This window comes from Triturus cristatus, chromosome 6 (genome assembly GCF_964204655.1).
Source record: "Triturus cristatus chromosome 6, aTriCri1.1, whole genome shotgun sequence".
Classification (NCBI taxonomy): Eukaryota; Metazoa; Chordata; class Amphibia; order Caudata; family Salamandridae; genus Triturus; species Triturus cristatus.
Window position 1 is genome coordinate 144,571,928 of NC_140589.1, and position 26,868 is coordinate 144,598,795.

Consider the following 26,868-nt stretch of genomic DNA (forward strand, 5'->3'; position numbering starts at 1 on the left):
GACTTCAAAATCTACGACGAAGACTCCATTGCTAAAATCCTCTCTACATTAAACCCAAACAACCACTTCAATGACCCGCTACCATCCAACTGCCTCGCTGCGGCCTCCCGTGCCATTGTTCCTTGCTGGACCGCGATGATCAACGCCTCTCTCCAGCAGGGATCGATTCCGGACCCCCTGAAAGCCGGCCAAGTCCTTCCTATTCTAAAAAAACCAACGCTTGATCCCGCCGCACCAGACAATTTCAGACCCATCTCTAATATACCCCTACTAGCCAAAGTGTTAGAGAAATGCGTACAATACCAGCTTAGTCAACACATCGACAACTTCCACCTGCTGGACGACTTCCAATCATGATTCAGACCAGGGCACAGCACTGAAACAACCATGCTCCACATTCTGGACGACGCCCTCCAAGCCCTGGACCAAGGCAAAACATGCCTCCTAATCCTTTTAGATCTATCTTCCGCCTTCGACACTGTCAATCATGAAAAACTACTTGAACGCCTTAAACACAGGATGGGTCTGGATGGCGTTGTCCTTGAATGGTTCAGGTCCTTCCTCCATAACCGATCTCAAAGATTCCTCATTGATGGCAAACTATCCGCTCCCACCCCGGTCACGGTTGGAGTCCCTCAAGGCTCAACCCTGTCTCCTACCCTCTTTAATCTTTACTTGGAGCCTCTCACTGAAATTCTACGCTCCGCCAATATCTCCTACCACATGTACGCGGATGACACCCAAATTTACATCAATATCTCCTTACTCAAGGAGGTCCTCGCCCTGAACGAAACCCTGAAACTAACCGTTCAGTGGCTTGCCACTAACCAACTAAAACTCAACGCCAAGAAAACTGAATTTCTCCTGATCTCCCCATCCAAAGCCAACCCGGAGCTACAGGTGTGGTTCAAGGCCATCACAGCCCTAAATTGTCCCCCGACCATCGTGGACTCCGCCAAATCACTGGGCATTTTTCTTGACTGCAACCTGAACATGCGTGACCACATTAATTCAATGGCCAAGGCAGCCAGATTCCACCTGAGCTACCTCTGGAAATTAAAACCCTTCATCGATGCTCCAGATTTGAAAATGGCAGTCCAAGCTCTAGTCATATCCAGACTGGAATTTGGATGCTCCACCCTCACAGGCCTACCCAAGCGCTCCTTGGCACCGCTAAAAGCCTGTCTCAACGCGGCAGCCAGACTACTCACCGGCACAAGGAAATTCGACCACATCTCTCCACATCTGAAAGCCCTAAACTGGCTCCCTCTAGAGGCCAGAATACAGTTGAAACTGGCGTGCATTACACACAAGGCCTTATACGCAATCTCCCCTGCATACCTTTCACAGAAGCTTGTGCTATCGGGAGGAAACAGGAAATCTCGATCCACTAACAGTCTCCTGCTCCGACCCGCCCACTTTCATAAAAAAAGAACCTACAATAGGGCATTCACCGGGGCAGCACCAAGAATTTGGAACTCCTTCCCGCCCGTTATCAGAAGAATCCCCACTCTTGCTCGCTTCAAGAAGGAAGCCAAAACCTTCCTCATGGGTAAATTCCTGTACTAAGTCCTCCTCTCAGCAGATATGACTTGCTGCTTTATTCCATGACTATTGCATCTTCCGCAACCCTATAACCGGACTCCACCGAGACCCAAGGGGGCCACGGTCTCTGCCAACCCTAGCTTGAATTTTAGCTCTCATGTGTGCTCCCTTTGCCCCCATGCTCCCTCATCCCCCCCCCCTATATGTTATATTTCTCTGCTTGTGTTACTTTACTGTTTGTACTGTTTCTCTATGATGTTTTTTTTTTTCCTGTTAACCATGTAAAGCGCTCTGATACCCTCATGGGTCATGTTTGCGCTCTATAAAACACTAAAATAAATAAATAAATAAATAAAATGCTGATCTTTTGGGTTAACATTCATTTCTGTTAACCTATGCATCGAAGAAATGCATATCTTCGACAAAATGATGTCCTCAGGCTAAGGGCTTGCCTTTGTCTTAGTGAAAGGTGCCCATCATCACACTACCTGAAATGCAATCCATCCAAAAGATAATTTGTGATTTTTTCTTTTACAAACTATTGCACTTCGGATGTTCAATCATGGTTACTCCCATCGAAAGTGTTTCTCAACTACTGCATGTTCTGCAAAGTCATTTAGTTTTTTTCTTGATTCAAAATCACCATCTAAATCACAGTCTAAAAATGGCAGCTCGCGTCGCACCATCAGCTAGCAGTTCTGCGGCTATCCATGTGATTTCAGCCCAGAAGTCTAATGGAGCCGCAATAAGAATGGACTCCAGTGGGCAGAGGGTGGTTGCCTGTAGTGCCTTCCTGGGACTTCTTGGGCCTACTCCAGAGAGCTGGGATGTGATCCCTGGAAAACATCCACGCCACAGACCCACCACTGCCTCTTATGCACATAATGAGACTACCACGTGCTGGATGCATTCAGGGTAGGTTATGCCCACCTCCCACAGTCTCCATAATACAAAACTAGTATTCATTCTGGTTGATAGTAAGGGTCGGCGGGAAGAACATCCTGTAAAATACAGAGGGTACTCCTGTGAAGCAGCCACGTCCAGCAGTACCTTCCACCCCCGATCTTCACAATGAGAGATCAAGACTTTTAACCTCTGTAGACATATTTTATTTATTCAGAGGAGATGATGTTCTTCTTATAGGGTGCTAATGCATCTCTTTTTATGCTGAAGGCTGTTTTACTCACTGTGATCTGTCTATGAGTGCTACCTAATTTGGCCTCCATTTTATATTCTCTAAAGTGAGTATGGATTTTAGCCTTGCCATATAACTTTAAATCTACTTTTTTTGCAGAAACCTATTTCTCTGGAACAGAAACTTTGTTAGTAGGAGATTCTTAAAAAAGGGCAGCTTATATGGAGATTTCCCTTGATAAAATAACCAAAACATTAAACTCTATAAAGCACTAAATGTCCCCCAGTGTGGTCTGAGGCCTAGATGGCAGGGTGTAGTCTTTTTCCTAGTGACTGGGGTGAGAGGTTGCAATACTTGTTATGTCTAATTGAAGTTACTCCATGGTGTCCGAGAACAATCTGTCACTTGCAGACCCTGATCTGAATGAATGTCTGTGTATCCGGAGGACATTCATACAAAATTACTCTAATACCCTTTGACTATACCTGGTCTTTATCTTCTTTCACCTAAAGGACTGTGAAGGGCTGCATCCGGCTGTGAACCTATATGGGCACCAGAAACCCAAGATCTCTTTCCACTCTTCCTGACCTCTCCCTCAGCTATACGGTTGTCCTGAGGCACAGTTGATAGACAGCACCTATATTCCTACCCCATTCTTGTCTTTTAGAAACTAGTATTGTACATAATTGGGTAGACAAGTAATATGGTACTTACCCGCCACTATGTAAACTATAAAACAAACTAGCACACTAATCGGTTGATTTCATCAGTGATATCATCAGTGATGGCATCAATGATGTCATTTGAGATGTGATCACTGATGTCATAAATGATGTCATAGAACAAGTCACGAGTGATGTCATATGTGAGGTCGTAAGCAGTGCATGGCAGGGGCACAACTGAATTTCTGTGGGTTTTTTTAGCTTAAAACGTTAATTTTGTCATTGACAAATTCACCTCACTATACCATTACTTTAACCTTTGTTTCTTTCAGTGAATTTCTAAGGTTTTAAAAAAAAGAAAAATGATCTCTTTATCATACCTAACTATAACGTTACTTTGACCTTTGTTTTTTCAGTGAATTTCTAGTTTTTATTTTACATACAGTAATACTTACCGTGTGTAAATGACAGGCCCTGAGGCCAAACCCCACATGCAGCCAATTCCAGTCTGTGGAGGGTTGGCCACAGCACCTGGTCCTTTTTTTTATATAGTGGAGAGGGGCACACAGAATCCGTCCCTGAGCCTCTTTAGTTCCCTGGGACCCCATCCCCCAGTGCTGTGTATTTTTTTTAAGGGGACGGACCATCTCCCTGAGCCGTTATCAGCCCCAGGAACATCATCCCCCAATACCACTTATTTAAATAAAGGGGAGGGGGGGCCACATAGCCTCCCTCCTTGAGCCTTGTTGGACCATAGGGACCCCATCCCCCAGGGCCACTCTTTTAAATAAAATGGAGGGGGCGCACATGGCTCCCGCTCCCTGGGCTGATCTTGGCCCCCGGGTACCCCATCTACCAGGGCCTGACGTCATTTTAAGGGAGAGGGAGTCATGCATGGCCCCCCTCCCTGGTCATATTTCAGCCAAGGGGAACCCGGGGCCGGCGTTATTTTTTTAGGGAGATGGGCGTGCATGCCCCCCCTCTTTTCAGCACTGGGGACCCCATCCCCCAGAGCCCATCATTATTTTGAGGAGGAGGACGAGGGCCCGCATGGCACCACCTTCCCAGGCAGATTTTGGCCCTGGGAACCTCCTTCTTTTAAATGTATGTTCCCTGGGTGGGCAAAGTCTCGTTGGGGGCCGCGTGAAGAGACCCAACGTCCCAGTGGCCCCAGCCAGCTCTTCGCATACAGCTACTAATGCTGCTCCCTGAGGGCGGGAGCAATATTTTCTTCTGTTTCCCTGCCCGTTTCAGTGCATGCAGGGAAACAGATGAAAAGTCTGCTCCCAGCGGGCAGGAGCATTTTTGAAGCTCCCGCCCGCTGTGTGCAGACTTGGTGTTTTGAAAATACTCTTGCCAAGTAAGAGCAAATGCAGGTTTCCCTGCCCGTGCTACTGCAGGCAGGGAAACCGATATTTCCCGGGGGTGGGCTCTATTAATGTATTTCTTCACATTTCCCACAACTCATTTACAGTGTCACAATCTCTCCATCTTTCTCTGAAAGTCATACCTTTGCAATTTAACAATACCTAATCCTCTCTAACTCATCTATTAATCCCACCAACCACGTGCATGACCTCACAATCCACCCACTAATGATCGCAACTAACCATCATTAATTTAGACCACCACAATGAAACTGTAATGACTGCATAGAACGGTTTTCTTTGAGTGCACAAGACTAATCCCAATAACTAACAGTGACCAATAACACTGGACTAACCACTAACCTAGGGTTCCTGATCAGTGTACTGCAAAGCATAAAGTACTTCGATGCCTCGTCAAGCGTAGTAAGCATTATATAAATGCAATCATAGATAGATGGATGGATGGATGGATGGATGGATGGATGGATGGATGGATGGATGGATGGATGGATGGATGGATGGATGGATGGATGGATGGACGGACGGGCGGATGGATGGACGGACGGACGGACGGACGGACGGACGGGCACACATACAGACAGACAGACAGACAGACCCACTTAAGGAAACCCCTGTATTTGCCCTTGCATGGCAGGGATGTGATGAACCCCTTTAATATAGCTATATAGGTATTTGCTGTATAAGCACCATAGCATAGTTGTTATACAGCGAATAACTTTGTGACGTGTGTGTGTGTGTGTGTGTATATTATGGACTAAAAAAAACACAGAAATTCACCAGTTACAGTTAGCAGTGCTAACTATAACTTGCGACTTCGCCATTCACTGCTCATGACCTCATATTACATCACTTATGACGTGTTATATGATATAATTTATTACATCACTGATGACATCTCAAATGACATCACTTATAATATAATTCAAGCTTTTTTTGTGCACATTGCTCTATAAAGTAGTATGACATTAGAAGCCTGAAAGTAAGTACAAAATAGCTCAGAAGAATAGGAAGCATGATTATTGCCATCACAGATACAATTCCCTTAGGTGTAGCAAGCATGGGTTATGTGAAACATTGACCCTATACCATACACTTTATGGGCAGCCTAGTTCACATTAACAATCAACCCTTATTGCATACAGTGTTCACTCTGTATGTAAGTGTTCAGAGGAAGCCAAGTCCCTCAAGATTCTTAATGCCTCTTCCAAAACTAATAACCTACTACAGACAGCCTTAATCTGTATGAAACATCTCAGTCACCGAACCTACATTGAGAAATGAAGTTGATATGACTAGAAAAGTGGGTACTTTAAACAATGTTTACTCTATGGAGTGAGTTTACTCTGCACCACACTGTTTGCAGACAGTGAAACTCTTGTGGGAAATACACCAAAGAGTATTAAAAAGTATCTACTAAGTACAGTATACACTTGATGCAAAACTTGTCCAAACAGACACTATTCACTCAAAATAACCAAGGTCTAAAGGTGCTAAAGTTCATACAACCTGCAGCCATAATAATATGTTGAACACTTTACAGATATACCCTCTTCTAAAGCTAAACAAGCACAAATACATTGGTTAGTACCTGGTGCACGCAGTCTTCTATGTTATTTAGAAATTGCCATGCTGAGACAATTCTGTCTTATAACTCAAGGCTGCTTACAATGCTTGGGGGCAGTTTGATCCTGAAAGAGTGTCTCTGGGTGCGTAGTATCATGTCTCAAACACGGCGGCACAGCTTCTTGCAAGACTTTATCATCCGCACGTTCTGACTGAGTCCATTCCAGATGTGCATCGCTAAAAGGTACAAATCTCGGAACCCTTTCACTCTCGGAATCGGTAACACCTTCCCAGACCCAGTTATCGTACGGTAAGGGCAAAGGTATCTTCTTACAATGGGTACCATGTACCCAGTTTTTCTTGCCGAACACCTTAATAGCAGTCCGAGTTGATAACAGGACTTGGTATGGACCGGTCCATCTTGGTTCCAAGTTCTTTGACCTCCGGAAATTCTTGGTTAGAACCCAGTCGCCAGGTTGAATCGTGTGGCCTGCGTCTACAGAAACTGAAGGCAAAGTGTCATGGATCTGTTGGTGAAGAACGCGCAATTTAGCAGTCAAATCATGTAAGTAGTCAACCAACATAGGGTACTCGATATCACTGTACTTCTTAGGCCTCGGCACACCCCAGACATTCGCCGGGCGTCCAAAAACAATCTCGTATGGGCTAAGTCCCACGCGAGAATGTACTGTCATTCTCGTGGACAAAAGTGCCAATGGAAAGGCATCGGGCCATGTAAGACCAGAGCTCGCTTGCACCTTGGCCAACTTCAGCTTCAGAGTGCCATTATAGCACTCGACCAGGCCTGCTGACTGGGGGTGATTCGCAGCGTGAAATTTCTGGTTAATACCCAGACCCGCACATACTTTCTTCATAATCTGACCCACTAATTCACTTCCATTATCACTCCATACCATCCTCGGCAAGCCATATCTGGGAAAGAATTCTTTGAGCAAAACCTTGGCTGTAGACAGGGCAGTATTATCCTTTAGGGGGTAGGCCTCTATCTATCTGGAAAAGGCACAAACAACCACAAGGACATACTTCAACTTATTGCATCTTTCCATATGAATATAGCCTATCTGCAACACCTCGAACGGATACGTTGGAGGAGCAAAATGACCCGCTGGAGTTGGGGTTCCTTTTCCAGGATTATGCATCAAGCAAATCATGCAGTGTTTAACCAAATTCTCAGCACACTTAGGAATTCCACCATTCTGCCATACCGGAGCCAACAACTTACATATCCCTTTTGAACTAATGTGAGCCAACCCATGAGCCATAGTAACCACCGGAAGCACATATGCATCCGGCAACAACCATCGCTAGTGCTCTGACAACTCAACCCAACAGCCTGTTGAATCCAACATTCCCGTACTCTCTCTCCACATACTCAATTCTTTCTCAGTAGCTTCTGCCTGAATCATCTTCACACTTTCTGTTGTATCTTCACACATTCCTCCTTCCACAACCCATCTGGCAGGACCTGCAACATACATCCGACTCGTCACATCTTTCGCCGTTTCTCTCGCTACTTCATCTGCAAACACATTCCCTTGACCCACATCATCCGTAACCTTCTTATGCGCACTACACTTCACTATCGCAATTTGGGTTGGCAAAGTAAGTGATTCAAGAAGTTCATTCACTAATTGTCCATGCTGAATTTTTGTACCATGGGAAGTAAGAAATCCTCTCTCTTTCCACAAGCGACCATAACTATGAGCCACGCCAAATGCGTATTGGCTATCAGTATAAACATTCACTCTCTTTCCTTTTGACAACACACACGCTCTAGTCAACGCTATCAACTCCGCTGCTTGCGCTGAATTCTGTGCAATACGTGCTGCAATACGTGCTGTTTAAATTAATAATCCTACCAGGTAGTTCTGCAACTAAGGGTTCAGGTTTGGCACCTCCTATCTGCCGACCATCTGCAGCAGTAATATTAACCCACGTATCTCCTAACTCTGGCGCGTGATCCTCGTGACAGATCTTCGCCCACAAGGGTTGAGGAACTACATTACCCATCAACGTATCTATGTCAGATAAATTCATAACACACGCATCAACTGTATGAGACAACTCCTTATAATAACCAGCAGGATTTTTACGGGGGTCAGGCAAAGTCTGCTTAAGAGCCAGGACCTCAGCTCTCTTCCAAGAGACATGCACCCACACTCGCTGAAAATGAGCCGGTGCAGCCGCAATACCATGAGCGGCATCAGCCACAACTGCCTCTCTCCATACAGGGGGAACCTCTCTCATAGGATACTGCTTCATTTTTCTCCTAATAGAAGGGTCAGGTTCGAACAATGACTGAGGTGGAAGTCTAGACCTAAAAGCGAGTAGTGTCTCTACCGCTTCCACAACATCGGAACCCACTATCCTCCCTTTAGCAAATTCAGACTGAACACAGTGGAATTGAACCCAACTCATTATCTTCCCAATCCTGACGAAGGAAGGTACACATGACATAAAAAACATACCTTTCTTTTGGTGCCGCCCATTGTAGGAAGATATCCATAACCACTTGTGGACTGTACTTGGAGGTATTCAAAACCCATCTACGAGCAAGGAGATCTAACACTGCCTGCTCTTCGGGACCAGGGAGCTGACTACGTCCCTGCTTACGTTCAGAAACAGGGGTCATATTCAGTGGCCCAAAGAAAGGAGCAAAAGACTAGTGACAGTCTCAGTCATTCGTTGCCGAGCGGAAGGAGAAGAAGTTGACATGAGGACAGGAGACAAAGTGTTTTGAGGTGACAGAGACGTAGGGACAGAAATAAGAGAAGTCGAAGATAAAGGAGTGTAAGGCAAAGGAGTTTGAGGCGAGGCTGGTGGCAAGGCTGGCGGCCCTGGAGGGGGCTGCACCGGGGCAGGAAGAACCACCTGTGAAGCAACGAGTGGCTGACCAACAACAGGGGGTTGAACGACAACAAGGGGTGCAACAACTGGAGGTAACGGAGGTGCAGTAGCACCCTGCACATAAGGCGGTGGTAATCTCAGTAAATGTGACATCAAAGGATCCTTTTCAGGGTCTACAGTCACATTTGAAAGGGGAGGTGGCAAAGCCGGGTAACATTTGTCAATGGCCATGCAATGTTGTCTATCTGACACTTCAATTGCACGATCTTCTTCATCTTCCTTAAACTGCCTAGCAGCTTGCATTACCGATATGTTCCTTTCCTTCCTATCTCTCTTCGCTTTCTTAATTTCTCGCTGTTTGGCTTCCTTACGCCAAAGGCGGAAAGAGTCAAACATCGCCGGCCGGGCTTTCTTCTTAAATAGCGCAACTTCTAGGTTATCTAAAACATCTGATTCAAAACTACCATGTTGGGGCCATTGTAAAACACCATCTTTCCTTGTATAACAAACCCATACTGCATTAAAGGTAATGGGACCTACACCATGCTTTGAATAGAGCTCATAAGTTGGAGTTCCAACCGGAGATATTGGACACGAGTCCTCCAATCGGGAATCCCTATTACAACTACAACAAAACCATTTCCTAATTTTGCTAAAACCAGGCATCTTTTAGCTCTCTAGTCTTGCTTCAAACTTCAAGGGGTTATTAAAAATGATACACTGGCAAATATACGAACCCCCAGGCTTCGACTATTGCAATGGCCGAATCAAAACCAAGAAACAAAACAAAATCGTGGGAGCGACCCACTTATACTTAACCAAAATATCTGTCACGCCACCAGAAGACCTTCTAACGTCTCGCTTTACAAATCATCACAAGAGGGTCCAAGACAGGGCGACAGTCAGGGCAGTAGTCCTTCGCAGCCGTCGGAAAGGGGAAGCCTCACAGAAAAAACCTTCGGTCCACGTCGACATGCAGGGGTCGATGAAGTGGCGGCCGTCCTCCAGAATTTCCTCACGGGGCTCCTCACAATCTTCGGGCTTGGACCAGTACCGCTGAAGTTGCCCCACGTTGAACGCCAGTTGAAGAACCGGGGTTTAACCCAGCGGCGTCAGGGGCACGCCTAAGATCTTCGAGTTCACCTGCCTTGGTATACAGAGACACGGAATACTTCTGGATGGCATCAGAGACCAAGTTTATTAGCTGCAGCTAGTAAAAGTGATCCTAGAAATACATCACAGTGTAAATTCTCAGGAGACTGCTCATTTTACTAAGGCGAGACATCTCCTTTTATACCCAATATTCACATTATAAATGTACACCCACTGCACAAAATTCTAGCCAATAAGGTACATTTTCAAACAAAGTGTCACATCACAAAAACTCAATTTACAGTATCCCAACCCAAAAGTTAATTATTAGGAATGTCCCAAATTCAATCTCCACAAGCCGGACAAACCTATAATTGAAAGCATAACCCATGTAATGAAGAAACATAAAAAAAGAAACGGTAACAGATGCTGAACAAGATAAGGCATGTGCAAGGAAACTAAAAGTTAACGATGTCCTGAACATTGATTGGCAATCTCAAACAAAGATCGATCAGGGAAATTGGCTTTGTGGGGTCAGTTTCAGGTGCAGAGGTCAGTTTCTTACAGTTCATTTCAGAGTCAAAAAGAAACCTAGTTAATGTATACATGAACTAAGAAGGCCAGGCCACTTTATTCGCCAGGCTACCTTCACAGGCCTACGTGAGGGCAACACAAAATGGTGACACAGAACGAAATGGAGTCAGATTCGAGAATTACAGAACCTCCCTCCGGGCAGAGCAATCTCATGATCTATTTCCCTGCCTGCATCAGTGCAGGCAGGGAAACAGATCAAATGTCTGCTCCCTGCAAGCAGCAGCATTTTCAAAGCTCCTGCCAGCTGGGAGCAGAATTTGTGTTTGCTCCAGCGTGACGAGAGATAAACAAATGCTCCCGCTAAGCGGTAGCAAACACAGGTTTCAGGCAGGGAAATCGCTGTGTCCCAGGAATGGGCTACCCAGGACATAGCATGTGAGCCGACCCCATGGATGGGATTCCTGGGGCCTTTAGTGGCTCTGGGAGGTGGCCCTCCCTCCACTTTTTAAGACATTTCAACCCCAGGAGTTGGCTTCCCGGGGCCTGTGATGGCTTGGGGATCATGCGGCCTCCACCCTATTTTTTATTAATTCAACCTTAGGTGGGCTCCACTGGGCCTATAATGGCTTGGGGAGGGGAGCCGCGTGCCCCCTGCTCTTAATAAAAGATAGTGCGCCATTCAGTTGGTGGTTGTTTTTTGCCAGATCCCCCGGGAGTCACACGGGATCGCAGCAGAAACTGATGATTCCCCGTGGGGCCTATATATATTTGTTTTTTACACGTTCAGGACAGAGGACTAAGTCCTTGAATCCTGTAATGGCTACCAGCAACATTTTTGCATGTTGCTGACAGCCAATCATAGTGTTCACTTCCACAGGAGCGAGAAGGCCCAAGGGAAATAAAGCTCCCTTGGCCAATTCTATTTTTGAATTTGCACTCCTGCGAGAGTCTCAAGACTCTCGCGGACTAGACTCTCCCGGGATCCATACATCCAGATGTCTATTTTTTTTTTTAACCTTAATTTCTCAAAAACTATTTACACCAAATCACAAAGAGCACAATCTGCATACCAAGATCTAGCTTCATGCCAAATTGGGTGTAAATCCGTTCAGCCATTTCTATTCACAAGCTAGCAAAAAAGTAACACCTTTTTGAAAAGTTTTATGGAGATTCTTCTAAACTGTAGCAGAGTAATTAGCAACACAAAAAAACGATTTTCCTATGGAATAGCTGACCTAACAATAACCTGCCCAGCGGCAACGACCATCTAAGGATTTGTTAAAGGAGTTTTTCATCACACAAGCCTGTCTCCAACCAGACCAACAAAGTGACAAATTCTGGGCAACCCGAGACTAACGTTAAAACGTTGCATCATTATTACGGTGGCTGTGTATACCTGCATGGTCACATATGTTTCATTTATTGAATGTTGTATTTTGTGCTAATTCTGGGAATGATAACCTTTATGGGCCTTTAATTCCATGTATTACTGCAGGTCCCGAAAGCCTTTGTCAACCTGGCAGAAGTTATGAACATCATGCCCTTGAAGCGGGTATTGTCCGATGACCGCGTCGATTGCCCACGCACTTTAGTTAGGTGAGTTGTCTCAGGTGCTCTGTCATTTCACGTTCCCTTCACTTTTGTTCGTTTGAGGTCAGTTTCACCAAGTGGACAATCCTCAAGAGTAAGAATTGCCTTAACGATGCATTTGCTTGTGTAACTTTTTTTTTTTAAATCCCCACCTGAAAAATATTATACCTGGTAGAGAAAACCCTTCAGTAGCACTCTTTCGTACCCTGGAGACATACTTAATCCTTCCTTGTGACAAAGCTACCCAGAATTCCCTGCTTTCTTTTTTTCATAATGTATGTGGCACTCTAAGGAGTCGATTACGATGTCGGTTGGAAAGCATTCTGACCGACTTGGTTTACAAATGGTTTCAGACCGACTCAGATTCGGGAAGTCCGACCGACCGATTGCGAAGTTTCCGAACACCGTTCGGTCAGACTCCCATTGACTTCAATGGGAACCTGTGTTCTGACCGACAACACAGGCTCCCATTGAAAAATGGGTTTTCACGGAAAACCTTGCACCCAGAGGCAGGCACCCCTTGGTACCTGCCACACCGTGCATGGATGGAAAGAGGGGTCCCATGGGTACACACACAGACCCCAACCAGCAGCCGCTGGGTGACGGGAGCCTGCTATGGGTCCCCAAAGTCAGATTCTGACTGCCGATCCATGTCGGACAGACTGATTCGGAAAGGCTGTCTGAATCCGACATCTTAATCGCTTGGTCAGAAACTCAGTCCGTAAGGTTGTACGAGTCGGCTCCGATCGACTAGGTGTCTCCAAATACCATTCAGATGTGAGTTGGAACCAAGTCGGACAGCCCCCCTCCCCAGGCCGATTTCGGCCCCAGAGATCCCATCCCCAGGGCTCAGCCATTTCTTTTTTTTATTTAAAAAATGATGGGGGCCGAGTGTCCCCCATCCAGGGTCGGACCCTCCCCAGGGCCATTTTGGGCCCCGGGGACCCCAATCCCCGGAGCATGGCTATCTTGTTGGGGACCGCGGGGTAGCCTGAAGCCCCCGCGATGCTGACCTACTACCGCCACATGCGGGAGACATATTGCTTTTTACACCCAGGGAGCTACTGATATGGAGCTCCCTGTGTGTAAAAAGAAAAGTGTGCTCTGCTTTTAACAAGTATTTATATACAGACATATATCCGTGATCAAGACCCCAGTTGAAATGTGTTGTGTGTGTATTTCCATTATATGGTACCCAGTGGCATATTAAATACTATTTCACCACATTGGGGTGCCGCCCTCTTTTGTGGATGAATTAATTTGTCGTAAGATAGGCACCACACTTAATGAGGCTGTGCATCACAGATAGATGAACTATTCCTGGCAAACAATATATAGATAGATAGGACAGACAGACAGACAGACAGACAGACAGACAGACAGACAGACAGACAGACAGACAGACAGACAGACAGACAGACAGACAGACAGACAGACAGACAGATAGATAGATAGATAGATAGATAGATAGATAGATAGATAGATAGATAGATAGATAGATAGATAGATAGATAGATAGATAGATAGATATGGAATTAAAAAAAATATTTTATTTTGTTCTTATTTTGGTGGAGCTTCCCCGAACCCCCCTGTTTACCCTTGTCTCCCTTTACCTCTATACTCCCCTTAACTCTAAAATTACCCTTATCTCGCTCTTCTTTTATCCAACCCTAAACTTTTAAAATTACCCTAACCACCCTTAAACTCTGAAGTCACCCTTACCTCTCTTTACCACTAACCACCCCTAAATCCTAAAATTACCCTCACATCTACCCATACCTTTATCCTAAAATCACCATTGCCTGCCTTTACCTCTTCCCGCACATTTACCCCATTTTTTAAAGACAAATAAGCATGAAAAATTATGCTTTTAAAAAAATTAAATACATACCTGTGTGGTAAAATATTACATGCTAAATGTAAAATTCTATACTATGTAATAATCTGTGTGGTACTTATGTGCGTGATAAAGACTGCATAGTAAAGATCATGCGTGCTAACGACGGCGTTATAAAGGCTGGCTCTCTTTGGGGACAGTCTCTGAAGTCATTGATTGGACATTGGAAAGCTGGTCTGTGTATATATGGAGTACTATATTAAATAGTGGGGAGCAGGAATTGGTTATTTTTGAAACAATGACAGAAGCAATTCGGTTTATAATGAAATACTAGTGCACCACAAACCCCAATATTGATTGTTCGATATAGAGAATTTCAACATAAGCAGGTGACTGAGATAATGATGTATACATTATAGAGCCATGTAAATCAATACATGTCTGTTCGGGGTGTCGTGGTATTTATTTAAGGCAGGAAGACACCATTTGGAGAGCATTTTTGTACTTGAGACTCATTTGAGTGATCGATAACTGAATGAATTGATGTACCTTTTTATGTCTTTGTGTAAATGTTCTGTTTTGTTAGTATGAAATGATTAAAATATAAAAAGTGTATCATCATAAATATAGAAAGTAGAACTGTCTTGTTTCTGTTGATTATACACAAACCATTGCGGAAGTGAACTCGCAGGCCAGCAGCCATGATACAAAATGGCTGCCGTGATAAAGAAAAAAATGGCCGCCAGTGGCAGGCGGTTCCCACATGCACGCGCCTGCCCTTTTTAAAGCACTCTTCTCCTGTTTGTCTCTCCCTGGGCAGTGCCCTGTGTCACTGTGTCTTTAGAGTTGAAGACGATTCCCTGGAATGGAGGAAGATGTCAGATGCCAACAGTGCCTACCAGGTATGTCTTCTATGTCTAAAACTAGGACGGAGCTGAGAACTTTTCATTTGTATTAAAGAAATTGAGGGAAGTGAAGGTGTTCTTTTCTTTATTAGCCAAGTAATTTATTGTTGAGTACATCACTTTTTTTTCAATTGAGATTAGAAGGGATCTATGCCTTTATCCATCAAATCAACAGCAACAACAAAACACCATTCTTCTTAGTTTTGTTTTACAGGCATTTTTGGTTGGGTTCAAAAGGACCCCAATTAGCTTTAAGCTGTGATCTGGAAGAAGCTTTAGTCTGAAGTTGTCGGTCTCTTTCTCCTTAGAATCTGTCTAATATTTACTTCCTTATTGAAGTTGGCACACGAGCACAGGACTCTGACAAATATATGTCATTACAGAGGTTTGGTTTCACGTTTTGCTTGAAAGTGATTCCAAGAATTCTTCATGGACACAGCATGAATGACTCTACAATGTGTGTGTGTTCTAAGGGGCTGGTGGACTCCGAAGGAAGGTCAAACAACTAAACACGAGGGACCATTTCCGGACATGGAGAAGGCTTATAGTGGGCAGGGCCGGCTTTAGTGCTGGTGGCGCTCTGTGTGACAATGTTTGTTGTCGCCCGCCCCCAATGACCACCACCACCACGGATTCTCTCACTAGCACCCTTTAACAGTGACCAAGTCTCCATAACCAAACTCTCTCAGATGCATTGAATTAGTTATATAGCGCCACTCATACCAGTGTAGGGTGTCCGAGCACTTTGCATCGCACACACATTACACAGAGACAATCAATCATACGTGTGTAAATCAGTGTATAGGAAATGTTACATAAGCCAAAGGACTAAAAGTGTAGGAGTCACATGTTATCCATACTGGTTGGCAGCATAGTTTAGGAGTGCTTGGTGTGGAGAAGCACAAACTCAGAGTCGAAAAAGAAACAGCATAGTTGGGAGTTTTCTTTAATAATAAGAATCGATTTCTAGCCAAATTGACCCTTTTTGCAACATTAATCAATGTTCTAATAATGTATACTTTGCAGTGTGTATGCAGTTCTAGGATGAAAGTTAATAGCTCACTATTCTATATTAGGACGTTAAGTTATAAATTGCAAGTAACAAAAGGATGCCTCTTTTTAAAGCAGTAACCTGCTGATCTGTTTACATCATACGCACTCTGTAATCTACTTGGTACACGTTCTTTGCTGCAGGCATATTAACCCTCTGCACTAACTTCACCTAAGTCGAAACCTCAGCTATACAAAACGCTGATCTCTCTCCAGGAAGATAATTAAACACAAGAGTTTTCTTTTTTGTTTTGTACCATTCCCCTGCATTTTGATTTTTCTTGTTTAGTTAACCCCTTCGGTGCTCATGACGGAACGGTTCCGTCATGAGCCACGGTTGAGCTGTGCTCATGACGGAACCGTTCCGTCATGACCACGCCCGCGCAAGATTCCGTCAGCACAGCGGCGGAATCTGCGCAGCATAGAAGGGGTTAAGTTACAGTCAGATATAACATCTTTTATCTGGAATAATAAACAGGCAAGGATTTCTTGGATAAAGCTTAGGAGGCGAAGGGACAAAGGGGGCCTGGCTGCCCCTGACTTGAAACTATATGCTTGGGCTTTTCAGTTAACTCATTCCCGTATGTTGTTAAAATTACCTTATGACTACGGGGTGGGGCGGATGTTTTCAGCCATGCTAGAAGGGGAAGAAGTTAGCCAATCTGCTTATTTATTCAAATTTGGCAACCCCAAGTACTTTAAAAAAATTAAACTGAAAGTATTACAGGGTTTGGCAAAGTTGTGGGCCGAAGTCACAAGATCTATTAAACAAGGTTACTATTGTGATAAGACTCCGTTATGGGGGCTACCTGAAAACCGCGACTGTCTCGGAGATATCTTAGCGGCACCTATAAGAGACGCAGGCCTAGAGGTCTGGGGAGATCTCTTTTTTGAAGGGGAGTTGCTTGCATGGGAACAGCTTCAGGCTAAGATCGGCCCTAATCTTTCAAGGTTTAAATACTTTCAAATGCATAGCTGGACTCAGGCCTATAAAACTCAACCCCTCGGAAGAAACAGGTTTCTACTTGGAGGATGTAGCCCACTTATAAATAACCTGGTTAACAACCCCTTGGGTAAGAAAGAGACTTCACAGTGGTATAGACTACTATTGGAGGAAACGGATGGCGTCTTTAATCTGCCGGACCTGCTGTGGAGCCCTTTAATTTCTAGTCCCAAAGTACAAGAACTCTGGTCAGCATCATTCGACCTTTTGTATACCATAGTGAAGCCATCTTGGTTACGCAGGAACCATTTGTTTACTCTGCATGGGGCATATTATTCTCCCCTTAGATTATCTAAATTCTCCGAGGACAACTCTATAGCGTGCTCAAGGTGTGCTCTTCTGGCTGCATCGGACACCCATATGTTTTTTGACTGCCCCACTCTACAGCCATACTGGGCAGCTATCAGTAATACTCTAACCATTTCATTGGGTGTCCATGTTAATATGGACTTACCTCTAGTGATCTTCGAGGTATTGGAAGGAGTACAACTTGCAGCCAAAAAATTGGTGTTCTACGCGGTGCTGTTGGCAAGAAGGGAGATCTGCAAAAAGTGGAAAGACCCGATTCCACCCTCCTTCAGTGAATGGCAGACCTCCGTTTTGTACACATCACGTATGGACCTTGTTAGAGCTGGCAATCAGAATAAGAGAGCTTTCTGGCATTTGTTATCATGGGTTCACTGATCTATCCGGGTTTTTTTTTTCGCCGGGTCCCATGATTATCCTATTATGGTGCTCCCATTGCCGTCTACACCATGTGATTTGCCTCTACCTGGTCCTAGCCCGGGCTCACCTTGGTGGTTTATAAAATGGGAATAGCTTGCCTCTTCGCCTTCCAAGATTGATACTGCAATGGCTGAGGGATATTGTGTACCTTCCATCTCGTTTTCATTATCCCTGCCAGTTCTTATGAACTGAGTCAGCTATGTGCAAGCTAATCTGGCTTGGCATTGGAACCATGGTAGCAATGAGGACAGAAAAAAAAGAAAAAAAAAAAAAAGACATTTATGTGAGGCCTGGTAATTGCAGGCGGAAAGAAACGCTGCAGCAGGTGCTTCAAAAGCATAATAAACTTTCAAATGCAGCGCCCCCAGGAAGCCAGTACCCGGTGCGGTGGCACCGGTCGCACTGCCCTAAAGCCGGCCCTGATAGTGGGCAACGAAAAGGGGCAAGTAGGGTACAGAAAACACGATGCCAGGCGAGCTCCCCAAAATAACTGAACATCTCTTAGAGACCTGACATGAATACATGAGACAGGGAGACATTTTTGAAGCTAAACCCTTATACTGGTTTCCTAAACCGATGCTGCTTTCAGTAATCTTGTCCTAATAATATGAATGAACATTTTAGACAGCATTCACATTGAGATTTTGCCTATCAGCTTCATATAACCTTGGTGGTGGGGAGACCTGTCTCATGGGAATGCTCTGTAGACCATTAATTCATGTCATGCAGCAGGTGACTGCAGGCCAGGGCTGTCGGGCCCACAGCATCTCAAATGATGGAAGCTGTGGAAACAGGTCAGTGCGGTGCAGTGTCCGGACAAGGCACCTGAAACTGACCGGTCCAAGTATTGTCTTCTTGTCTCTTCCAGTCCAGCACTCAGGAGCTCGTTGACACAGGACGGTACGATACCAGGGAGGACTTCACGGTGGTTTTACAGCCCTTCTTCAGCCATCCAGAGATTCCATTTCTAGAGGTAAGGCTCAAAACGAACCCATTCTACTGAAAATGACTGTTATGTTATGTGTTGTATTATAATATGTTATGTTATGTTATGTTAAGTTGTGTTCTGTTATGGTATGTTATGTTGCGTTCTTGTGTATAATAGAAATGCGCCGGGATTGGGTCAAGATTATTTGCAACAAGTGAGCTAGTTGGAGGAAATAACGCGGGGATTCTCTTCGCACGTGCTGTTTTAGGTTTAGATTTCAGAACGGAAAGACACTGGATTTCACTGCTTTTTCCAATTTTTTTTACTGACAAGGACATAAAACTACACTCCAAGAAAGTAAAAAACATAGCTGTGAGAAAACCTAAAAACATATTCGCAATTGTTCCTCTGCACGGCATTATGCAATATTCTAAATGGACAAAAGAGCTCCCTTGACCGCGAGGCGGCGCCATTGCCCCACTGCCAGCACACTAGATAGATTTTGTTTCATCTCTGGTACGAGTAATAAGCTGTCTATTTCCTTTGCGGTTAGTAGCTACATCCAAATCAGACACACTTGTTGCACCTTGTCTCATATTGATTTAACTCGTTCCTTGTACCACAAAGTCAATCGATTGAGGGAAACTTCCCAGTGCTTAATTTGAGCCCGTGGTTGCCAGTAGGGGTCACCAGCACTCATTTTTAGGGTCGGATACTTATTTTTCGCAACAGACATTTACCGAAAGCAAGCAGGAACCTGAGTAAGATAAAGGCAGGGAGTACCTGATAGTGAATTAAAGAGGCAGGAGGTGGGTTTAAGCCTACACAGCCTTGGTATTCAGTGCACCGACATGTAATTGCATCGGCCTCTTTGTTTCTCAGCAGAAATTTGGACACCGGTCCTTAATCTTTTACAAATTAAGCCCTTTGCTCTACATAAGTAAATAATGAAATGTATTAATCGATAAGTAACTAATTTAACTGATGAATAGTTTACAGAACTATACATTTCTAATTTAAAAAGTGAACTATTGCAGAAAGCAGTAATATCTTTCCCATTCAAGAACGTTATCTAGCAAGCCCGGTTGGTAAAGGTCTAGTAAACAAACAGCAGGAATAAACATGTCTTTCGGGCCTTTATCAGCTCCCGAGAGAGTTTTGCACAAGCGAGGAACGCGTTACTTACCTTCGGTAATGCTTTTCTTGTGGATTACCTAAACGCAGCATCCCTACCATCAGCACAGCGACAGGCACCAGACTAGAGCCAGGGAATTCTCCAGCATATCCCTGCATGGTGGTAGGCAGCACTGTGTGGCTCTGAAGCGATTCCATACTGCCCCGGAAGTGAAGGAGCGGAGCTCATGTAAGTGCCACGACTGCTTGCAGATGTCAGTTTCTAATGTGTTTATACTTCCGTGCCTTACACAGAGTGCAGAACAAATTGTGCCGATCTCCTAACTTGGGACCTTTTTAGATGTTAAAGAGGCCACTCAGCAGCATGGGGATGCGGGAGAGCAGTGAGGAATCTGCGGTTAGATAATGAGTCCACAAGAGAGAGAGAGTAAATGGAGCATCCACCAGAAAAAGTGCTACCAATGGTAACTGGCTTGTGTTTTTGATTCATTCTTCTATATGCATATTCTGCACCTTTCAAATAGATACCATAGCAGTGCCTCTCAACGGTGGAGGCCTGGTGAGTGAACTCAGACCAAAAAGTCCTGCAGATCCGTGTGACGAAGGGACTTTCGTGCAGAGCAGACAAAGCAGTAGCGCCTTGTGAATGCGTGCACCAACGCCCATGTTGCAGCTTAGAAGATATCTAGAAAACAAGTACTCATTGTCTCAGAGACTCTCAACCACACTTCCACAGTTTGCGATAGATGGGCGAGAGACCAGCAGCACTTCTGGCAGAGACGGCTCCTATCAAGGCCTTTATCTCCCGTCGTTGTCCTCTCGTTTTCCCCTGGGGTAATGTGAACCCCTTTATTAAGTTATGGACCAAAGTCTGCACCTCTAACACTATCCAATCATGAGCACAATAGGCCCGAGTGTACCACACTCTCCTGGCCCAGTCGGGAATGATGAGAATGATTTGGCCCAGTCTGTCTCGATCTTCCTCAGACCACGAAGCAGAAAAGTTGGCAGTGAAAAGACATACAGAAGTCCTTCCTTCCATTCCGGCCAAAATGCATCTCCTAACACAGGCTTGGAAGGAACACCAGCTTGCAAAATTGCAGACACTGCATATACTTGAATGTGGTGAATGGATCTAGTCAGGTGTACCCTATTGCTTGGAGATGCCATGTGCCACCAATGAATGATAACACCACTAGTGGGGTTCATCAGATGATGCCTGCTATGTCTGTCTCCTCTGACATTTAAGGACCCTGCTGGGTGGTTGGCTACCAAGAAGATGTTCTGTTTCTATTGCTCCAGCCAACTCCAGAGGTGCACAGCCTCCTGACACAGGATAAAGCACGAGAAAGTCGTGAGTGTGGGCATCTCACAAAAAGTTACGGACTGGTCTCACACACCACCTGGTGTCATGCTTCATCATTGACCAGTCCTCGCCCTCTAAAACCTTAGTTTGATAGAGGGCGGGCATACACTTGACGACAAGGATGCACTTCTAAATGACTAAGTGGGGGCCCGTGATATTGTGAGTGGATTTAAAAATCATTATGGTTATCAGAAGTGCTTTTTAATTTGACTGATAACTACATGATATTAAAAATATATGGGACGGTGAATGGGGTAGTTAGTGTCCCCTAACCGTCTCGTGAGTGGTCAACATGTTTCTGCCGTGTCGGCCCGATTGGGTCCAAGGCATTCATCAGGACCTAAAATAACAGGGGGCTCCGTTCTTACCAACTGGTGGCAAGATACTACCACTGCGCGGGTGTGGCAAAGGCCACTCTCCACTTCCTAGATGGCTTCCAACGGTGAAGCCCTAATTCTATGGACTACTTGCCCCATGGGGGGAGGAGAGAAATCCTGTTTGTCCGCTTATGACAGGTACTGGATTCCTCCTGGGTCCTATGCGTCTGCTCCCGGTCCTCCCGAATGTAGGCCTAGTGGAGCCCTGTTGTTATTAGACAGGATAAAGCACCCCACTCCTCCTTCTTTGTTGCTCTACCCTATGGCGGTCATGTTGTCCATGAAGACCTGCACCAGCCTTACTTTGTTTAACGGCAGGAAGGCTTTTACAGCAAGATGGATCACATACAGCTCCAGAAGACTGATATGGAGTTGGCTCTCTTCCAGCCTCCAGAGGCCTCTGAACTCCACCTCCCTTAGATGACCCCCCCAAACCAGCAGTGATGCTTATGCCACCACCATGAACTCTGCATGGGAGAAGAGAGGCCTGCCACAGGTCAGGTTGATGTCTGCCAGCCACCCCTGCAGACCTGGCACTGTCCCCCTTGAGATCCCAGTGGAGCATTCTGTGGTTGGATGTCCACGATTGGTCGAAAGCCTCCATCCTACTTTGGAATGAGGAAATAACACAATTCCAGTATCAACTTGATGGCACCCTTGGACATTAGAAGTTTGACATCCTTCATCAGAGTTGCTATGGTGTGGAAGGAACATTGAGTGGAGAGAACAAGAAGGACAGGGCCTAGCCCCTTTAATCAAGTTGTAAGACACATGATTAATCTCCTGTTGGGGAGGAATTATCATTTTCTGGCACCTCCCAGCCAGACATGAGCCTGAAAAGTCAAATTAAAGCTGCTTGATAGCAGCTGCAGCAGGGAAGGTAGGATCGGAGGATTGCAGTCCCTAACGATTTGAACAGCTTCTGCTGGTGTCACATCTTACAGCGTTCTCCACCTTGCATAACCTGTACTCTTGGTATTTTATTATTTTTAATTGCTGTACTCGTTCCACCGACTGGTGCACCAGTTTTAATTAACTATGCACTAAAATTTGAATTTAAAACTAGAACTTGATGAGAACATTAGCCAGTTTTGCAGAGCCCGACATTTGAAACAAGAGGGTTGTTCAGATTGCGTTTGCAACAAAATGGTATTATGGACCGTAATCTTGTTAATGAAATCAAGTAGACAGTTGCTTCAGAGTTTCCAAAAAGATGATATCCACCTTCAAGCTGAGTGAAAGATGATATTTGTAGGTCTTGGCTGTGCCTCCGTTGCACATAGATGTTGGCCAGAGCTCGTCGCCAATTAGTGGCAGTGCTTAATTTTTAAAATATTAAGTGCCAGGGCTCTGACCAGGAAGCCACTGCAGCTTGCACCACCCATCGCACTTGTCATCACTGCCAAAACAACTCCTAACCATCTCTCTCGCATGTAAATGCGACAGTTCAGATTATTCCAGGTCCCCAAAGCAAGATGGGGAGGCAGGTATGAGGAATTTTAATGTATATTGTCTTCCTAAACTACCGTTGATCTGCACATCTCTAAATTAGATGAGCATCACCTGATCTCTTTTGCTCTTCCCATACACCCCCCGGTCAAGCCCCCACTCCCCAAAAACATCTGGGTTCGTGCCTGGGGACGAGTAGATCCCGAAATTTTATCCTCCCTACTTACCACCTCTCTTCCTTCCCTGCAAGGTTTATCCACCCGTTCCCAGGTCACGGCCATTGAACAATGGCTCTCCTCAGGCCGTGACTCCATCGCCCCCTTGAAACGGGTCTCAACCAAACGAGAGAAGGACGCCAATCAGTGGTTTAACGAAGATCTCAAAGCCACTAAATTGGCGGTACGTCGAGCGGAGCGGGCCTGGAGGAGAAACTACTGCCCCTCTCTACGACTGGAGTTTATTAACATCCTGACCCTATACAAAAAGGATATCCTGGAGGCAAAAACCACCTATTTCTCCTCCAAAATTCTCGCAGCCGAAAACCAATCGAAGGAAATTTTCTCGATTGTACACAATCTGGCGTTTTCGGACAGAACCTCTCTTAAGCCCACTCCTTCTCAGGAACTCTGTCATTCCCTCAATAACTTTTTCATTCACAAAATAGTCACCATCAAAGCTAACATCCCCCCTCCTTCCCCTACTTTTGTGGATCCCCAGTGTCCCCCCCCCCCAAGGGACAACTCACCACCCTCCCACCTCTGACTAAGGAATCTCTGACTGCCATAATTCCACTTGTCAAATCTGGTTCCCCGTTAGATCCCTGCCCGGCTCATATTCTTCGTCATATCTTCACCAGCTGTTCAGACCCCCCCCTTCATCTCCTTAACAGCTCTCTTTCCCAGGGCGTGGTACCTAACCCATTTAAAACCGCAGTCATTGTCCTCATTCTGAAAAAACCGGGCGCCGACCCCTCAGTTCCCGCTAATTTTCGCCCCATCTCCCATCTGCCGTTCCTGGCGAAAGTACTCGAGCACCACGTCACCTGCGCCCTGAGCTCTTTCATGGAGAAGAACGGGGCTCTCGCCCCCCGCCAGGCCGGGTTCCGCCCCGCACACTCTACGGAGTCCGTAGTTCTCTCGGTCCTTGATAACCTCAGGGAGGGAATGGATACCAACCAACCCCAGGCCTTGGTCCTTCTCGATCTCTCAGCCGCCTTTGACACGGTGGATCATTCCATCTTGCTTTCCCGTGTCGGGGCGGCGGGGATCGGGGGCACTGCGTTGGTTTGGTTATCCTCCTTCCTGAGGGACCGTACCCAGGCAGTTCGCCTGGGTGATTTTACTGCGGACTTTCGCAATGTTCAGTGCGGGGTCCCCCAAGGCTCCTCCCTTTCCCCCCTTTTATTTAATCTTTATATTTCCCCTCTTATTTTTTCACTGCAACAAATGGAGGTCGCCGTATTTAATTATGCGGACGACCTCCAACTTGTCTTCAATCTTTCCTCTTCCCCCGATTCTGTTCTTAATTTCCAAACCATCATGATTCATATCCGGGACTGGATGAACCACAACCATTTGAAACTCAACCCAGACAAGACCAAGCTGGTGTTGACGGGTGGCTCATCCAGCCCCTGGTCCCCTCTCTTCTGGCCGCCTTCCCTAGGTCCCCCACCTGTTCCCTCTACCTCAGTCAAAACTTTAGGCATTAAGCTCAATTCTCAACTCACCCTTCACTCCCAGGTCAGCTCTGTGGTTTCTTCTTCCTTTCTTTCACTGCGCACTATACGCAAGGTGTCCCGTTTTTTCTCATTTGATGCTTTAAAATTGATCACCCTGGCCATGGTCGTATCCCGCCTGGATTATGGCAACGCCCTATATGCAGGTATACCCGCATATAGTCTCCGGCGTTTGCAGCAGATCCAAAACCAGGCGGCGCGCCTGGTGTTCAAACTTCCAAAGTCCCACCATATCACCCCCCTCCTAAAGTCCCTACATTGGCTCCCTGTTCGTGCTCGTGTCCAGTTTAAGCTTGCCTCCATCACTTTTCAAGCACGACTGGGCACGGCACCGGCTTTCATCTCATCTGAGATTATCCCTTATGTTCCACCCAGGGAACTGCGTTCATCTACCCAATCCCTTCTTACAGTCCCACGGTTCCGGAGAAAGAAATGGGGAGGCTCGAAATTTGCGACCCTCGCCCCGATCTTCTGGAACTCCCTGCCTCTCGAGCTTAGAGCTTCAACCCTGTACCCGCATTTCCGGAAACAGCTCAAGGCACATCTCTTTGCTAAATTCTTCAATTAATTCATTAACAGTTCATTTTTTTCTTACTTAGTTCCAGCTCCCTTGCCCAGTCCTCTGTCAGCTGTAGCGCCATGAAACCGCTGGTGTACGTGCGCTGTATAAATAATTTTAAATTCAAATTCAAATTCATGTGGTAGACTGTTCTAAGTATGGTATTTATAATTAGGTGCCGGTGCGGAGCACAGGAAATTAATTAAATGCCGTGCTCAGCACCGGAAAGCTCTGGCTAGAATTAAGCACTGATTTAGTGGTGACGAATTATGACGAAGCAGAGACGAGGAGAGGAGAGGAGTCCAGTGGCGGCTGGTGACATTTGAAAGTGGGGGGGCGTAAAAGTTATGGATGAGTGGTTGATCGGCAGTTTGAGCAGGAAGAGCTCAGCATTAAAGCGCTAATTACACTTTTGAAGTATAACACTTTCAACGTGAGATGAAGAGAGATGCAGAGGTTGGCAGGGGACTCAAGCTAGTTCAATTAGGTATGCTAATGTTAAAAAAAAACAAATTACAAAGGCTGGGCAGTGTATATGCAGATCCAGGCTGCGGTGCAACCAAGTATGCTTTGAATGATGCTGTTCGGTGCGACATGTTTCTTCAATTACCTTGCCATTTGGCTGGCACATGGCATCAGGTATTTGAATAAAAAAACTATTATCTGTGCAATTTAAAAAATATGCAAATTTACCCCTATGTTACGCATGTTTAGGAAACTGAAATACGTATACACAATTACTAAAGGAGGCTTTTATATAGGACCTTTCGCCAAGTACTTCATTTTCCATAGAGATTTCCCGTGTACGGTATGTACTTACAAAGGAGACATGGTCCGTAGGTGCAGTTTGGATCAAGATGTTTGTATTTGCAACAATAACTTGCTGGATGTTTAGTGAACAATTTCATACTATTAGTAAGACATCGGCACACAGCGATTTATTACTGGATATTTGTAATTCCAAAAAAGCGCCCCCACTTTCACAACTGGCATCTGGCTGTACAATGCAAATCAAAGCACTACACCGACGATTTTCACCATTCCGTCAGGTGAAACCCGAGCGTTTTCTTCTTAATTCTCTTCATTACGTTGTCTCCCCTTTCCACTATCTCTGAACATTTCTAAAGCTAGACTGTGACCTCCGAACCTGCTGAGCGACTCGCACACAGCAGAGGCAGGGTCGGACTCGGACTGGGAACCTATCCTGCCTAACGCACTTTGCCAACACCAGGATGAAACCAAGCTTTGGGCCTCCATAGGCCTTGCAGGTGCGGTACATAATAACGAATACTGTCCCTGCATGTGGAACGCGATGGGCCACCTACGAGTCCAAAAACAGCTTCCTGTAATTTTTTTGAAAGTATATTATCAAGGCAACTTCCATCCTGTCCCTTGTGAAATGCAAAATACCCAGAGAGAACC

General features: G+C 45.4%; 1 protein-coding gene across 1 annotated transcript in view; it reads left to right on the forward strand.

Moving 5' to 3' along the window:
- Nucleotides 1-26,868, forward strand: part of PLB1 (phospholipase B1) — a 440,448-nt gene that overhangs the window by 280,262 nt on the left and 133,318 nt on the right. Inside the window, exons 38-40 of the mRNA XM_085610369.1 lie at nt 12,283-12,383; nt 15,035-15,116; nt 18,767-18,871. Of these exons, the coding sequence (XP_085466495.1) occupies nt 12,283-12,383; nt 15,035-15,116; nt 18,767-18,871 (288 nt within the window). The remainder of the gene's footprint in view (nt 1-12,282; nt 12,384-15,034; nt 15,117-18,766; nt 18,872-26,868) is intronic.